We start from the raw sequence: 17,343 nt of genomic DNA on the forward strand, positions 1-17,343 counted from the left end.
CGATAATTTGTTCCGTCAATACCCTTGATTTATTACTCACTACTCCACCCGATCTTGCTTCCGATATAGCTTTACTGCCGGGTTTGAGCTATTATTCCATATTAACCTTCGAAATAACTTTATTTACTCCGAACCTCGGAAAATTATCCATAGTTATCCGTATTTTTTTTCCCTTTATTTTAGGATTCTTTGTTACCCTGAATTTTAATAAATGCTTGACCCTAACCGACAAAGTAGGTTTGAAGGTCATTAGCAAAAGCATTATTGAAATTAGAAATATGTAGCCTGACAATGAAATAAGAACAGGCGACGGCTTGTTTTGGAGTGAACAAGGAAACTTATAAAAGAAACTACTATCAGAGTCCCTGGACCAGTCAAGAAACTTCCCTTACATAAGAGTCACGGACCCATTCGTATGCTACCATGCCATGATGTTTTCATGTTCTTGCGAAAGGAAATAACACATTTTGCTAAGCTCGCCTATACCTTCCCTTTAAAAACATTTTTATTGACCAATTTCACGTTCCATTTGCCTAAAAGGGAACAGTCGTCAACTCAGAAAAAAGTGAGCGCTGACTTCAGCCTGGTTAACATTTGCTAAAAAGCTTTGACGGCTAAGGAGAGCCGCACTATTGGTCTCAGTTCCTCTGCAGGTCACTGCTCTTTCTGCACCAAATCGGTGCTGTCCTCCCGCTTTCGCTTGCTGCAACGCTCCGTGACAGCAGCTGCGTTCTCGCTTTTCGGATCCTCCTCTTCGTCGTCCAGAATGTCACCGACCTTGAGGTAGGAGCGTAGGTAATCCAACATGTGGGCACCAAGTTTGTCGAGCTGGCGGACCTTCTTCCCGTTTGCTCCAGTAGGCGGCGCATTGCAGATGAGCTGTTCTTTGACAATGCCAGACAGCTGCCAGAACTGCATGGAAAAATAGATGTCTGACGAATCAGCTATGCGGAAACTTGCAATGTCAAGGAAGGTTCCAGAACGAAGGAAGGAAGGAAGGAAGGAAGGAAACGGAAAATTGGCATCCATCCCACTGTAGCATCAAGCTACAAAGTAAACCCAATTCGGGATTCTCTATCTCCCACACACACAGGCACAATCACACACACGCGCACACACACAGGCACAATCACACACACGCGCGCACAGGCACACACACACACACACGCGCGCACAGGCACACACACACACACGCGCACGCGCACAGGCACACACACACACACGCGCGCACAGGCACACACGCGCACACACACACACACGTCCACACACGCGCACACACACACACACGTCCACACACGCGCACACACACACACACACACACACACGCACGCGCACACACACACGCACGCGCACGCGCACACACACACACACACACACACACACACACACACACACACACACGCACACACACACACACACGCACACACACACACACGCACACACGCACACACGCACACACACGCACGCACACACACACGCACGCACACACACACGCACGCACACACACACACACGCACGCACACACACACGCACGCACACACACACACACACACACACACACACACACACGCACGCACACACACACACACACACACGCGCACGCGCACGCGCACGCGCACGCGCACGCGCACGCGCACGCGCACGCGCACGCGCACGCGCTCGCACGCACGCACGCACGCACGCACGCACGCACGCACGCACGCACGCACGCACGCACGCACGCACGCACGCACACACGCACGCACACACGCACGCACGCACGCACACACGCACGCACGCACGCACACACGCACACACGCACGCACGCACGCACGCACGCACGCACGCACGCACGCACGCACGCACGCACGCACGCACGCACGCACGCACACGCACGCACACGCACGCACACGCACACGAGCGTATAGTAGACGGGTCATAGGCTGGCTCATGATGTACTTGTGGTCTAGTCAAATCAATTATATAAACAAATTGGAATAATCAAATCACTTATGTACTGAAATGAGTCGGCGGTGACAAATGGAAGCCAAATGAGGATTGCCAAGGCATGCAGCACAAGGAATAATGAGTGAAAAGAAACGAATAGTCTGTGTTTGTCGACAGCCTGCGTTTGGCCTTTATGTATCCTGGTTATCTCGTCATGCGCGCCGACACTTGCAGGGATGTGTGCAACTGCTATTCCTTCTGTACCTTGTAGCACGGCAGATGGGACTTCATCTTCGTCAGAGTCATCTTATTACTAATTTTGAATGAATAACATACGCGTTGGTTTTACAGCCTGCGTTCACAGAAATCCCTCATGCTTTATGCTTTATTACATTAGAAACTAGTAATGACAGGAATCTGGGCCCTCTGCCTAAAATAAGCACTCTTAGTCCTATCCCTACACAATGCAGCGCAGTTTTGACAAACAATTGGCGATGATTTTTACAGGCAGATACACGGGATAAGTCCGGAAAGCGGTCGATTAGACCCTCCCGAAGAAGGTGAAGGGCACTAGACGAAAATAAAAATATGCATATTCCACGCACTATGGGAATCGATGTAATAGAAGCTTGCTGTGCTGTTTGTGTTCATTGGCGGCATTTGGCTTTGATTTGGACAGCATGCGGCAGTGATGACGTGTTAAATGCTACCTTGCATGCACCACTTGCGTTTGTCTAAGTGGTACACAGAGCGCACAGCGAGACGTGTTTGCTCGAGGCGTTGCTGTGCGCCGTTGTCCGTAGCCTGCGAGCAGGTTAGCACTCGCCCTCCCTCACACGGCGCATCGCACGGTGGATGAGAGGGAGAAATCCTTTTACTGAAGCCTTAGGAGCAATAGCTGCTGCCACATCCTTTGACCGACGGACCAGCACCCGCTGGCTACACGGGTTTCCGTTACGCATCAGGCAGCCCCCCCCCCCCCCCCTCTGCCCCACCCAAGTATTGCAGGGTAAGGGCACAGCAAATAAAGTGTTTATATGCTGGATCACCACTTGCGTTTTGTCATTTTCACGCCGCGGTGCTTTAATGCGGCTTTGCGTCTGCTCGCAAAGACCCTGCGTCAGTTATCCGCGTGGACAAACTTTCATGGTGTTTATTTTTCAGAAATAGCAGAAACGTGCCTACCATACCTTGAATGATTATTAATATTATTATTATTAGTATTTGAAGGGTGCCCAAAGAGAACATGTCGGATAACATCGGAGGGAGCAGGGGGGTAGAGGAGAAGACTAAAAAAAAGTAAGAAATGGCGACATGACTATAGTTTGACCTATTTGATATGTGCGGCTTATTGCAACTTTTGGCGCAGCCGACAAGTGAACGAAGATGCGGGCGTCTTTTTTCGTGGAGAGGTACAACCACCGACTTGTATTCTAAGGCTCCTATGTCCACGATGATTCTCGGCTCGATCTCCCTGTGCACACAACGGCTAAGCTCGAGGATGTTGTTCTAGAGCGAGCTTCTGTGTCGCCCGAAGAGCTTGTTATAGGAGGTTCAGCGAAGGTGAATATCCCAGTGGCCCTGTTTAACCAGCTGGTACTCGGACGGCCATTTGGGTCATGCAGCGTCATATGACCACAAATCAATTTTTCAGGCCATAGCAATGCAACAAGAACAATTTACGCAACAGAGCGCAGTGGCAGAAGTTCGCCTGTCTGCTTTACGCCACTAGAGAAACCATCCAGTTGAAATTTTACGGCCAGAAACTTTTGACGGGTCTTATGATAACCTAGAAGGATGGATCACTTTTTGAGGCCGTAGCGAAATACTGCATATCATATTGACCGCAAATAAAGACGGGACAGAGGGAGAGAACACATAAACAGCGCGTTTCCCTCTGTCCCCGTCTATATTTGCGTTCAATATGATCTGCAGTAAATACCAACTAGGCCAAAGTGAAGTTCTTCTGTAGCGAAATACAATGAGTAGATTTCGTACCAAGGCCGGGTCTTAAATGTGCGACAATTTCTGAGTGGTGTAGCCGGAATGTGGCATTAGTTGCGCTTCGTAGAGTATGTTTGCGAACCTTGGTGCATGTGGAAAGAGTTTCTTTTTGTCAACATTCTGAAGAAATAATGTACAGTGACAGGACCAGGCACTGTTTGAACGTTTTAGGTCCGGTTACCCACTTGGCAACTTTCTTGAGAAGCAGTGACTGCTTCGACTAGCTGAACGAAATGCGCAATCAAGATCAACCTTAGCGCTTGGATTTCACGGTCTCCCAAGATATTTGCAACTGCATCCATAAATAAAAGGGCCGAAAACTCTCGAAGCACTACTAGAGCTGCTACAAGTATTCCCTCATCTCTGGTCTTAGAGGAGCTGTAAGACGCGGCCAGCTCCTCACGGACAGTCAGATTCTCAGTCCAGCAAATGTAAGGTAGCCACTAATTAAATATAGTGCAAATATTGGACTTTGTGCGATCGACTAAGGACTTGATGACGCCTTGCAGTCATCGACACTGTTCGAACAGAAGCAATTGACAAAAAAAAAAGCCTCAGTATGTTCAACTAAAACGAAACGAGACAAGACGAGACATTTACTTCACATACAGCTCGAAGTGAACGCACACAAGCCACGATCTCTTCAGTATTAATACTCAAAGAAGCGGAGCAAGTGCAGAAGACAGATGCAAAGACAGATCAGTCCTTGTACGAGGTTATGACGGTTATGAAGATGAGCAGGTCGAATGGACAAGCTTAAGGCTAAAATATCAGTCGGAGCACGCGGAACTTCCTGCCTTGGTTATGGAAGGTGTCCTATGGGGCTTTCTTCTGTTTCGGCCGGACGTGAACTCATTGAGGCTAAGCATTCATTCGGACGACACTGCGTCTGTAAGCCCCGATGAAGTTAATTCCAAACCAATGACAGGTACAAACCAATTTCGCTGGCCAAAAAAATAGACATTCTTAAAAACATTACACACAGTTGTTCTGCTTGGGAGGCTATCCTCCTGATAGCACCAAGTTTGAAGTCCCCTCTAAATTACACGACACTAGTATATTCTAGAAAAAGCCACACTAACTATCGAGAGAAAAGAAGGCGTGGCTAAAAGAGGAGTTTGAAAAGATGTTAGATGCTGATATCATCTTTCCACGTATATTAGCGTTTGCATCACCAATCACCATAACTCCAAATGAGGACTGTAGCCTCAGACTGCATTGACTACAGAGCGATCAACGAGACGCATCTGATCCCATTTGCAATGCGTAGAATAGACACCATAATTGACGGAACAGGCGGATGTACCTGGCTTTCTAGGATATATCTGTGCAAAGGTTTCTGGCAAATGGCACTTCGAGACCAAGCAATACACCGCCTCTATGACTCCCCGTTTGACATTTACTAGTATTGTAGTGAAGAGGAATGCCCAGCGCTGCAGAAACATTCCCAGTCGTCCGGGATGCGCGAGCTTGAGATTGCCTGAGCTGCGCTGGTTAAGACACGCTGGCTGCTGCTCTCTTGGACCATACAGTAGTGGACAATGCACATCACAAGCAGTCCGCACAGCAGTGGACAGTGGCGCACTCCTGACAACCGGCGAATATGTTTTTCCTGTGGTCCACCTGGTCACGTTGCACGATTTTGCCGTCACCGCGCAACGCCCTACCGCCGTAGCTTCGACCCTGGGCCATACGTTTCCCCATACCCGTCCTCCTCCGCGTCTCAGAACCCTGGACAGATGTCTTCCTACTCGGACCACCACCCTCTTGTTGACCGCCGTTTGCCATCGCCTCGACGCCGCTCGCTTTCGCCGATGCGTCGTCGTCCTTCTTCGCCGGAACGGGAAAACTAATCGTCGCAGTTCCAGAGGCAAGAACTGCATCACCCACGAACAGACCGAGGCCTCTCCCTTCTCCGACCAATGTTATTGATGTATATGTGGACGGCGTCGCTGCACTTGCTCTCGTTGACACTGGTGCCGCAGTTTGTTATTAGCGCCAAACTTTGCCGTTCGCATAGAAAAGTTACGACGCCACTGTCCAACGTGTCACTTCGTACCGCCAGCGCAAAACACATAACGCCTGCAGCTGCGTGTACTGCTCGCGTTGTGATCAACAGCCTCCTCTACACCATCGAATTTTTGGTGCTATGTTCTTGTTCCCACGATCCTATTTTGGGCTGGTACTTCTTTTCGGCTAATAAGGCCGTCATCGTCTGTTCTGGTTCTAAGTGTAATGTCAAACGCTGTGTAATGCCCCACTCCTTGACGCTTGTTAACCTGAAGATAAAGAATTTATTGCCGAAGAGGTTACAATTGCACCACACTCTTCTGCCCTTGCCACAGTGTCATTCAACGTTGCTGCTGATGCCAGCGTACGTTTTACGCTATCTGCAATTATCGCTCGTCGCAAACGTTCGCCGCTGCCTATCCCTCTTTTGAACGTTGATGCGGCGTCAGCAGGCTGCTAATCACCAACCGACTGTCCTGTCCTCTCGCTTTGCTTAATGGGGAGTGCGCTGGCCGTGCCCAGTGTGTCGACCCTGCTGCCATCATTGACATGCGAACTGGTTGCACCGCCACTCATGAGGTCGCCGGAGTGACCTGTAACCCCGCGCAGGAGCCGACTTCACCCGATGTTTTACGTAGCTTTATCGCCGACACGTTGACTGTTTCTCAACGCGCCCAGCTTCTACGTCCTCTCGACAAGTTCCATTCGTCTTTCGGCTGCCAGCGTGTTCCCTTGGGCCGCACGTTAACTGTTTGTCATCACATCGACACGGGTACCAGTGCACCACTGCGACAAAGACCATATCGTGTATCCGCGACAGAGCGCCGTGTTATCGACGACCAAGTAGCTGACCTGCTCAAGCGCGGCGTCATTCAGCCTTCGGATAGCCCCTGGGCATCTCTCGTTCTTGTTAAGAAGTATGCATCGATTCGATTCTGTGTCGATTACCGTCGTCTTAACAAAATAACTCTTAAAGATGTTTACCCTCGTCCGAGAATTGACGACGCCCTTGACTTTCTCCAAGGCGCGGAGTTCTTCTTTGCTACCGACCTGCGCAGCGGCTATTGGCAAGTCCCCATGGCACCCGAAGACCAACCTAAAACGGCCTTTGTAACACGAGATGGCTTATATGAATTTCAAGTCATGTCTTTAGGGCTTTGCAACGCCCCCGGAACATTTGAGCGTATGATGGAGAACCTCTTGCGAGGTCTCAAGTGGAAAACGTGCCTGTGCTACTTAGATGATGAGGCTATTTTTTCGCCCGATTTTCCCACCCATCTCTAGGCTGGAGGAAGTGTTACAGTGCCTAACTGCCGCCGGCCTTCAGCTCAACCTGAAGAAATGCCACTTCGGCAGAAGTCAGCTCACCATCCTTGGCCATGTAGTATCTAAACACAGTATTCTTCCTGACGCCGCCAAGCTGCGACCAGTTGCTGATTTTCCCAAACCTTCCTCCGTAAGAAAGCTTCGCAGCTTCCTTGGCCTGTGTTCTTACTTTCGCTGCTTCATTCGGAATTTGGCATCCATCACCGCTCCCTCGAATCAGCTTCTACGGAGTGACTTGAACGACTACGCCTGGTCGTCGGCTTGTGACTATTCCTTCCAAGAGTTGCATCGTCTATTGACCTCGCCGCCTATACTGCGTCACTTCGACCCGACAGCTCCGACCGAAGTACACACCGACGCCAGCAGTGTTTGACTCGTCGCTGTGCTCGCGCAGCGCAAATCTGCATTCGACGAGTGCGTCGTTGCATACGCAAGCCGCACCCTCACCACAGCCGAAAAGAATTATTCCGTTACGGAGAAGGAATGTTTGGCCATAATCTGGGCACTTGGTAAATTTCGACCTTACCTTTATGGCCGTCCCTTCGGCTTGATTACAGACAAGACAGATCGCACTTTGTTGGCTGTCCACGTTGAAGGACCCCTCAGGTCGATTAGCTCGCTGGGCTTTGCGGTTGCGAGATTTCAACGTGCACGTTGTCTACAAGTCTGGCCGCCGCCACACCGATGCTGACACGTTTTCCCGTTTACGCGTGTCAACCGAAAGCGATGCATGCCTCTCTGCCGCTGACCAAGTACTTTCGTTCCCAGCACTCTGCGACATGGCTTCGGAACAACGCAAAGATGCCTGGATTAGTACTCTTATCCGCGTCCTTTCAAACCCGTCGAATGTTCCTTCATCTTCTCGAGTTTGCGCCGTCAAGCATCTCACTTGAAAATTCGGGAGGGACTTCTATATCACCGTAATTACGTCTCTGACGTCCGCAAGTGGTTTCTGGTCATACCGCGACATCTTCGTGGTGAAATATGTTCTGCCTTTCATACTGGCCCGCACTGTGCACGCGCGGGTGTCTTCAAGACGTAGACCCGGCTTCGCTCCAGCTTTTATTAGCGTGGCATGTACACCTTTGTGTGCAAGTACATTCGGTCGTGCCCTCAGTGCCAACGCCGCAAGGTTCCTGCTCAATGTGTCTCCGGTCCACTCAAGCCAATCCCGTGTCCTACCAGGCCTTTCGATCGCATTGGCATTGACCTGTATGTACCCCTTCCGAGCATGGCTTCCGGGATCCGCTCGTTATATGGCATCCTTCCTCCTGAAAAACTCCGAAGCTGTAAACACGCTCCTTGCTCAATGTCGCATCGTTCATCACACCACCACCGCGTACCATCCTCAAACTAATGGTCTGAAGGAAAGATTTAACAGCACTGTTGGCGACATGCTCTCCAAATACGTCGCCTCTAATCACACTGATTGGGACCTCATTTTGCCATTCATCACGTTCGCGTAGAACACTGCACCACAGGCGACCACAAATTTTTCCTCATTCTTACTCTTTGATGGCCGCGAACCTTCGACTACCCTCGACACCATTCTTCCGTACACACCCGCCTCATCCGAATGTACGCCCAACTCTGAGGCTGCCCGCCGCGCAGAGGAATGCCGTCAGCTCGCCCGTTCCTTTACAGCCGTCGACCAATGGCAACAAATGTCTCGACGTCATGATGATCACCCGCACTGTCACTTTCTTCCTGACTCCCTTGTGCGGCTTTGGCTTCCTGCCGTTCCTGCTGGACTCTCATCCAAGCTTGTATACAAGAATCAAGGACCCTACCGTGTTGTAGCGCAGACATCGCCTGTGAACCATATTGTCGAGCCTGTCACGCCACCTACGGACAAACGCTGTCGTGATCATGAAACCGTCCACGTACAACGCCTAAAGCCATACGACGACCCCATGATTCTGTGGTCATATGAGTCGCCAGGATGGCTCCTTTTTCTATGGAGGGCGATTGTAGTGAAGAGGAATGCCCAGCGCTGCAGACACAGACACTAATTGAACTTGCCGAGACAAAATACGTAGAAAAATCGTAAAGTACGACTTACGCGCAACCTACAGACATGATTGCATCGGATTGTAATTTGAATGTTCGCCAAAACATTCTGTTGCGCTAAAACTAAAAAAAAGCCCACTTTCCAGCGTTTCTACCATCCATAGAACGGCCATGGCCCCCTAGATTTGCACGGGCCAATCTCGAAGGCCATAAAGCAGTGCTCCCGCTTTTTTGAAACACCTCCAGATGGCGCTTGCCTCCGCCGCATCGCGGCCCACGCAAGAGGCACGTTCCTATCAGAAAGCTCACCCTCATGCATAGCGTTAGACGCCAGTCTTTACCGGTAAACATTACGCTTACATAAGGAGCAGTTGCCCGGAGGTGTGAGAAGCAGTGAGCGATGTTCGAGTGCTGTTGTGTTCCACTACTGAAGGCGAAGCTTAAGCGTCCTCCGCCTTTTTTATGCTAAAACAGGAAGCGTTAGTGCCAGAAGAATTGCGTATGAGATGTACAACCGGCGTGGTTTGCTTTATTCCATTTTTACGCGAGCAGACCTGTTTACCGTGTGTGTGTGACGGCGACGCTGCGAATGCCGCTATGGTGACATCATTGTGGGGATTCGCATTTGTTGTCTGCTACCCTCCCTCTATAATAGCTGGATTTCAATTCGTTTCCTGGCACCGTGGACGCGTGCTCGCGTAGCACGAAGTTCTCCGATTACTACTTGTATTTTTTCTAGGTTGTTTTTAAAAATATCGACATTATTACGATCTACAAACGTGTCTTCCCTATTACAAACCATTGTGGTTGCCCAGCGGCTATGACGTTTGGCTGCAGAGCTGTCGGTCGTGGTGCAGATGTAAATGGAGTGCAAAGTGGAGGTACGCTTGTGTACTCAGATTTAACAGCACATTACAGAGCCCCAAATAGTCTCCTGCAGACAAGCAGCAGTGCGGATATTACCGTATGCTCAATAATGCTACTGTGCAGGACCGTTACCCACTTCCGCACATAACAGATTTCTCTGCGCCACCGCATGGAGCAACAATATTCTCCAAAATCGGCCTGGTCAAGTCTTACCATCAAATTCCTGTGGAACCAGTGGATATTCTTAAGGCGTAACCATGACGCCATTTGGACTCTTCGAGTACGTGCGCATGACTTTCGGCCTTCGAAATACTGCGCAAACTTTTCAACGATTCATCGACAGAGTAACGAGAGCCTTTCAATTTCGCGTACATCGACGATTTGCTTGTCTTTAGTCGCGGCGCAGAACAACACGTGCAACATCTGGGCCAACTTTTTCAACGCCTTGCCGAATATGGCTTTACCGTCAACTGCGAATTCGGCGCACTCGAGTAGGACTTCATCAATAACCATGTCGAGAAGGACGGCATCCATCTCTGGTCGTTAAAAGCCCAGTCCTTACAAGATTTTCGTCAGCCGTCTTCCATCCGTAAACCGTGCCAGTTTTTTGGCCTCGTAAATTTCTACAACCGCTTCATGTCTCATTCCGCCGCTTTTCTCCGGCCCTTAACGGACATGTTGCAGGCCAACAAATCCAAGACAACGGAACTCGCCTGGTCCCCAGAAGCACTAACCGCTTTTCATACAATGAAGACCAAGCTGTCTCAGGCAACCCTTCTCGTCCATCCGAGACCAGGAGCCCCACTTTTCCTTATGACTGATGCGTCCAATGCAGCAATGGGAGCGGTGTTTCAACAGTTTGTAGATGACTGGCAGCCCCTTTCCTTCTTTTCTCGGAAGCTCTCACTAACGGAAACCGCTACAGCATATTAGGAAGAGAACTCCTCGGAACGTACATGGCTGTATGCCCCTTAAGACACTTCCTGGAGAGTATCAAGGCGTAGACACGATTGCCGAAGAGCAGACGCTGCAGTTGATTGTCAAAAAAGGGTCTGACAAATAATTAAGAGTGCGCCGCGAAGTAGAACAGGAATGGAGAGAAACCAACGCCATGCACGCGCGTGTGCCGACTGATTGCTAGTAGACGACACCAGCAGCAATCCACACTGAGCGTATTAACGACAGCCAGTGCAGTGGCTTTACCAAGGGATAATGTTCCAAAAGACTTACATACTGTTGTACATACCTGCCCAATCACGCTTGAAAAACTCGAACACACAGGTCGGCCGGCAGCGTCAAGTTGCCTTGCCGTAGCGAGCGAGCGCGCGGCATGAAAGAGGAGTCCATCGCTGAGGTCAACAGCAAGAGGGCGCCACTGAAACACCTCATGACTAATACAGGCGAAACTGGGCGATACGTTAGTGACCGAGCACGGCAGCACAAACTCTCAATTAAAATAAAAGCAGTCCGCATCTGTTCGAGCATTGTACGGTTTGCAAGTGCGAACCTTCGTTTCACGAGATGAAGATTCTGCGCGTATGCCAACAATTTTTCGCACACGAACTTTTGGAAGCCGCCCATATCAAGAAAAGTACGAATTGCATTAGATATTCAGATATTCTCGTTTGTCTATTTCGAAGCGAGGTCTGATTTGATTAATTTTTTTTTTTCGTAAAGAACTCCTGTGCATGCGCATTTTAGCGTAGGTTTCTTCTGGCTTTCAAGAAGCGTGTAAATCAGTTATGAGCGTAGCGCCCGTTGTGTCCGGTCTAGTGTTGTGCTCATTTTTATTTGCGCTACTATGGCTTAAGCAAGCCTTGTCGCACTTGGACTTCGCACTTAACATGACGGCGAACATTCGTCTTGAGTGTTCATGTAATTGGCTTCAAAATAATAAGCAGGCTGGTCACCATGACATGTGATGATCCATATTGTTATTGGTTCGCCGTCTGCGCTGCATTGGCGAGTTTCCCAATAAAGTTCAGCAGTTCCACATATGGACAAGTCACAGGCACGAAGGGGCCGCTGTTAGATGTGCCAGAACTGCCACGCCCCAAGAACGAAATTACAAGACAAATGGCGCCATATGAAAGAGACTTTTGCAAACAGCGTCATCATTGTGCAAGATTGTTTGCGAGTTTTTCTGATGGTATTGAATTTCTCCGAAGGGATATTATGCGCAAAATTGGGCTTGTAGCACCTGCCTTTTCGTAAATGCACTGTGGCCCTCAGAACCGCAAGCGAAGCAAATAGAGGAAGCTGTGAAAGAGCGTGAGAAGGCGTCAAAGATCATCGAGAAGCCATAAAGTTGGAACTATACAGACAAGAGGTGCTCCGTAGGTGGAACAAATACAGCGAAAAGGGTGGCGACTGAGCTTGTGCAAGATAAGATTAAATGCACAAGTGAATGTTCGGTGCATAGCATTAACAAAACAGACAAAGGCGCACCAAAATGCGCACCAACTAAATATTCGTATACGGCTGTAAGGAACGAAGGCGGTAACATTTTCCAAGAGGACTATGCGCTGCGGTACCTTAGAGACGGTATTAGGCATAAATACGGCACGAATAAAAAAACAGCATAGTTTGGACTCAAAGAGGTCCCGCAACAACAGAGAAGCCTCAGGGATCAAAATTTGGTATAGAAATCTATTGCTAGAAGACAGTAGAAGAAAATGTCCCCAATAACACTGCCGCAGCATCTCACAAAATTCCAATGCAGTTAATCAAAAACATTGGTGCAAAGAACAAGCGACAGCTACCACAGAGCAATTGAGTAGAAGGAAGGAAATTCAGGTTGGATGGCGTAAAAGCAAGATGAAGCTCATCTACAAAAGCAAACGTGATAAGGATAAGACGAGCACGCAGAGGCCAGTTACGTGATATCATCATCATCATCATCATCATCAGCCTGATTACGCCCACTGCAGGGCAAAGGCCTCTCCCATACTTCTCCAACTACCCCGGTCATGTACTAATTGTGGCCATGTTGACCCTCCAAACTTCCTAATCTCATCTGCCCACCTAACTTTCTGTCGCCCCCTGCTACGCTTTCCTTCCCTCGGAATCCAGTCCGTAACCCTTAATGACCATCGGTTATCTTCCCTCCTCATTACATGTCCTGCCCATGCCCATTTCTTTTTCTTGATTTCAACTAAGATGTCATTAACGCGCGTTTGTTCCCTCACCCAATCTGCTCTTTTCTTATCCCTTAACGTTACACCTATCATTTTTCTTTCCATAGCTCGTTGCGTCGTCCTCAATTTAAGTAGAACCCTTTTCGTAAGCCTCCAGGTTTCTGCCCCGTACGTGAGCACTGGTAAGACACAGCTGTTATACACTTTTCTCTTGAGGGATAATGGCAACCTGCTGTTCATGATCTGCGAATGCCTGCCAAACGCACCCCAGCCCATTCTTATTCTTCTGATTATTTCACTCTCATGATCTGGATCAGCAGTCACTACCTATCCTAAGTAGATGTATTCTCTTACCACTTCCAGTGCCTCGCTACCTATCGTAAACTGCTGTTCCCTTCCGAGACTGTTAAACATTACTTTAGTTTTCTGCAGATTCATTTTTAGTCCCACCCTTCTGCTCTGCCTCTCCAGATCAGTGAGCATGCATTGCAGTTGGTCCCCTGAGTTACTAAGCAAGGCAATATCATCAGCGAAGCGCAAGTTACTAAGGTATTCTCCATTTACTCTTATCCCCAATTCTTCCCAATCCAGGTCTCTGAATACCTCCTGTAAACACGCTGTGAATAGCATTGGAGAGATCGTATCTCCCTGCCTGACGCCTTTCTTTATTGGGATTTTGTTGCTTTCTTTATGGAGGAGTACAGTGGCTGTGGAGCCGCTATAGATATCTTTCAGTATTTTTACATACGGCTCGTCTACACCCTGATTCCGCAATGCCTCCATGACTGCTGAGGTTTCGACTGAATCAAATGCTTTCTCATAATCAATGAAAGCTACATATAATGATTGGTTATATTCCGCACATTTCTCTATCACCTGATTTGCTCTATTTCTCTATCACGTGATGTCGCTGACATACAGAGTGGTAACGCAAGCCGTAAAATTATAACTCTCTAAGTGGGTTGAAAGAAAATTATGTACTCGGGCAACTACAGAATGGGTTCATACCAGGCAGACGTTTAGAGGATTTGACTGTACTTACTCAGTGCATAAATAGCCCAAAATTGAGCTTTATGGATGGCATTTCCAAATAATAAAGGAGCCTACAACAACATAGGCAAGGAATTGTTATGGTATATTCTCAAGCACGAAAGTATAAACAATTTCTTGGAGCTGCTGAGGTACATATATAGAGACAACATAGTGCAATTTGTATCGGAATGTCGAAAATGTAAGGGAGTGGTGGAAATTCACCTAGGACTGAAGCAGTGGTGTTCTTTGTCTCCAGTGTTGTTCACGCTTTATGTTAAAGCCATAGAAAGACCACTGGAAAATAGTCAATCAGGGTTTGATTGATCCTACATGCGTAATATACAAATGGTGCAACAGAATGTCCGCGGACTTGTGTATGCGAACAACATAGTGCCACTAGCCGGCAATGCAGGAGGTATACAGACACTTGCGAATATCTGTGGTAACACAGCGACAAATCTAGGCGCTGAGTTTAGCACAGAGAAATCAGGAATTATGACCTTTTATGAAAAGTCGGATAATTTCGTAGTGTAAATTCAACAAGTCATACCCATAGTCACACACTATAAATATATCTGCGTATACAAAATGAAGGAAACAATTTATGAAGCACCCTCCACGATATTCTGAAAATAAAGGGGAAGCGCAATGCAACCATGAAACGTATATCACTTTGGGGCCACAATAAATGTGAGGTGGTGCGTGGAATCTGGAAAGAAATCATGGCGGCAACGCTAACGTTCGTAAGTATTATGTACATAATATCGGATATATTGGCGTGTTTGAAGTTATCCAAAGGTTGGTAGGCCGGTTGGTTTCGGAAGCCCACGGTAAAACCACAAATAAGGAAGTGCAGGGTGACATAGGTCGCGCCTCTTTTGAAATCAAAGAAGCGCAGAGCAATTTAGTTTTGAGCAAAGACTCAGGAACATGCATCAACATAAATGGGCAGCTGAAGTGCACAAGTACTTTAACATGACAAGCGTGGGCACTGAATGGAGTAAGAAGTCTAGAAACTTGACAGCCAAGTACAAGGTAATTTAAAGTGTAAATAAACAAGCAAGAATCATCAGAAAGACAGTGAGACTAACAAAGAGAACAAATTTGATGCAAAGAAAGAAACAAAGAAACCATGGAGATTTACAAAGATAGCAAGAAAGAAATTAGACGGAAAAATCTGTACGATAAGAGGATTGCTATTTCTGCTCGAGCAGGTTGCCGAAGAACAAAAACATACCGGAGCAACCATTCGCAATAAGACGAAACATGTGTATGCTGCAATCCCGAGACGGCTCAGCACATCCTAATGAGATGCAATGAGAATCACCTAGTGAGAGCCTTGATCCATCGCCTACCTCATCACGAAGCCGAAGACGGCTTCGCTCCATTCTCGCCTTGGCCTCGCCTTCACTCAGGAATCCCATGCACTGGACAACCTCTGCAAGCTGCGGGTGCCACGAGACCAGTTCGTAGGCGACAGCAGCGCGTTTAAGCGAGCTTCTCATGACGAACGCAGCTGCGCACTGCAGCAATCCGTAGTTACGACGAGTCTGCAGGGTTTCAGAATTGTTCGTGAGCTCAGGCACTGGAAAAAAAACACTGAACATTTAAGGAATGCTTGTGATGCGTGTTTAGAAATATCGGCACTAACGTAGTACACAGCAAACCTGTTGAGCGCCTTCTGTACGCGTGGCCGTGTTGTTAGGACCGTGTTTGGCCCTGCCGACATTAGCTGCCAACAGGTGTTTAAATGGTTAGTCTGTACAGCAGTGTTTGAAAGTGAGAGAAAAATAAAACAACTGCAAAGGTGAAGTCGCGTCTAAGTCTGGTTGACGGCCGTGGAAAGATGGCAGTGAATTTGCTATGTTATGTGCCTGAAGGATTCCAACTACGGCTGCGCCTTAAGTTTGGAGGTTGCGAGAAAAATAAAGACATATAATAAACAAATACCATTGCATTGAATGGTAGCATTATGAAAAAATAAAGTTAGTTAAAAAAAACGAGGACTGTTGCCTAGAAGCAAAATAAAAAGCTGAATGGATGTATCTTTAATAAAGTTGCCACCTCGGCGTTTGAAATATTCTGGCAAGCTAGAGAAAGTGTCTTGTTGAATAGACACGTAATTTTTTTATCCGATGAAGGAGTAAACTAGCAGTATGAACGGTTTTTGGTTACGTGGCATGTTTTTAAGATCTGATTACATCACTACAATTGGCTCTGAGAAATAAAATGATTAGGCATATCAAACGCTGGAATTCGTGTGAAGCAGAGCTTCAGTGAACACACGATTAAAGGATGTACAACTAAGCCGAATGCGCCCAATTGTGCTTATTCACATATTGTGTAACATGCGATCTCACGCATTGTTTGTGTATATATACCACATTGTTCTTTTATCATTTCGGGCAATGTTTATGCACTAGACCGTTCACAAGATACGCCTAAATGCTAGAAAAAAACTCACGCGGATGGCCACAGTCAGACATCAACGCAGCGATGCCATGAGGACGAAGGCGATGTTTGATGCTTGTGGCAGGAAGAATGGGGAAAAGGGAAGCATGGGAGCACAGGAAAGTTCGGCACTTATCTAAATTCTTTTAAGGTTTGTGTAACCGTGGTTCCTCACTTAACCAATAATTTAGAAATTGAGCGGAACCATGAACTGGACGATTATTTTCTGAATTGGAAAACTTGCCGAGGAACCCCTATATGTTTCCTGTGTAGCTCCGTGCTACAACCAGGTAGATGACAATTTTGGTTTGCTTGAATCTTGCTACAACTTCCGCGTTTTCACAAAAGGGTATTGACATTTCGATTGAAGCAATAAAAATACATGAAATGGGCTCTCTTTAGTATGTTCACTTAGTGCAAGGTAAAAGCTTCAATGTGTTTTAAAACAAATGCTAACTTGAACTGTGTGCAGGATGTTTCTACCTGTAGGAAATTTTTATGCGCTGAACCTGCTAATAAAATTGCCTACGAAACAACACCTTCACATTTCTGTAAACATTACGTAGGTCTTCTGTCATGC

The 17,343-nt window shown here is 47.7% G+C and overlaps 1 protein-coding gene across 1 annotated transcript in view; it reads right to left on the reverse strand.

The window, feature by feature from the left end:
- Positions 1-483: 483 nt before the first annotated feature.
- LOC126538321 (uncharacterized) overlaps positions 484-17,343 on the reverse strand; it is a 32,611-nt gene continuing 15,751 nt past the window's right edge. The window contains exons 4-5 of the mRNA XM_050185185.3: positions 15,668-15,862; positions 484-912 (exon numbers count right to left, since the gene is read on the reverse strand). Coding sequence (XP_050041142.3) covers positions 655-912; positions 15,668-15,862 — 453 coding nt within the window. The 3' untranslated portion in view covers positions 484-654. The remainder of the gene's footprint in view (positions 913-15,667; positions 15,863-17,343) is intronic.

This window comes from Dermacentor andersoni, chromosome 4 (genome assembly GCF_023375885.2).
Source record: "Dermacentor andersoni chromosome 4, qqDerAnde1_hic_scaffold, whole genome shotgun sequence".
NCBI lineage: Eukaryota > Metazoa > Arthropoda > Arachnida > Ixodida > Ixodidae > Dermacentor > Dermacentor andersoni.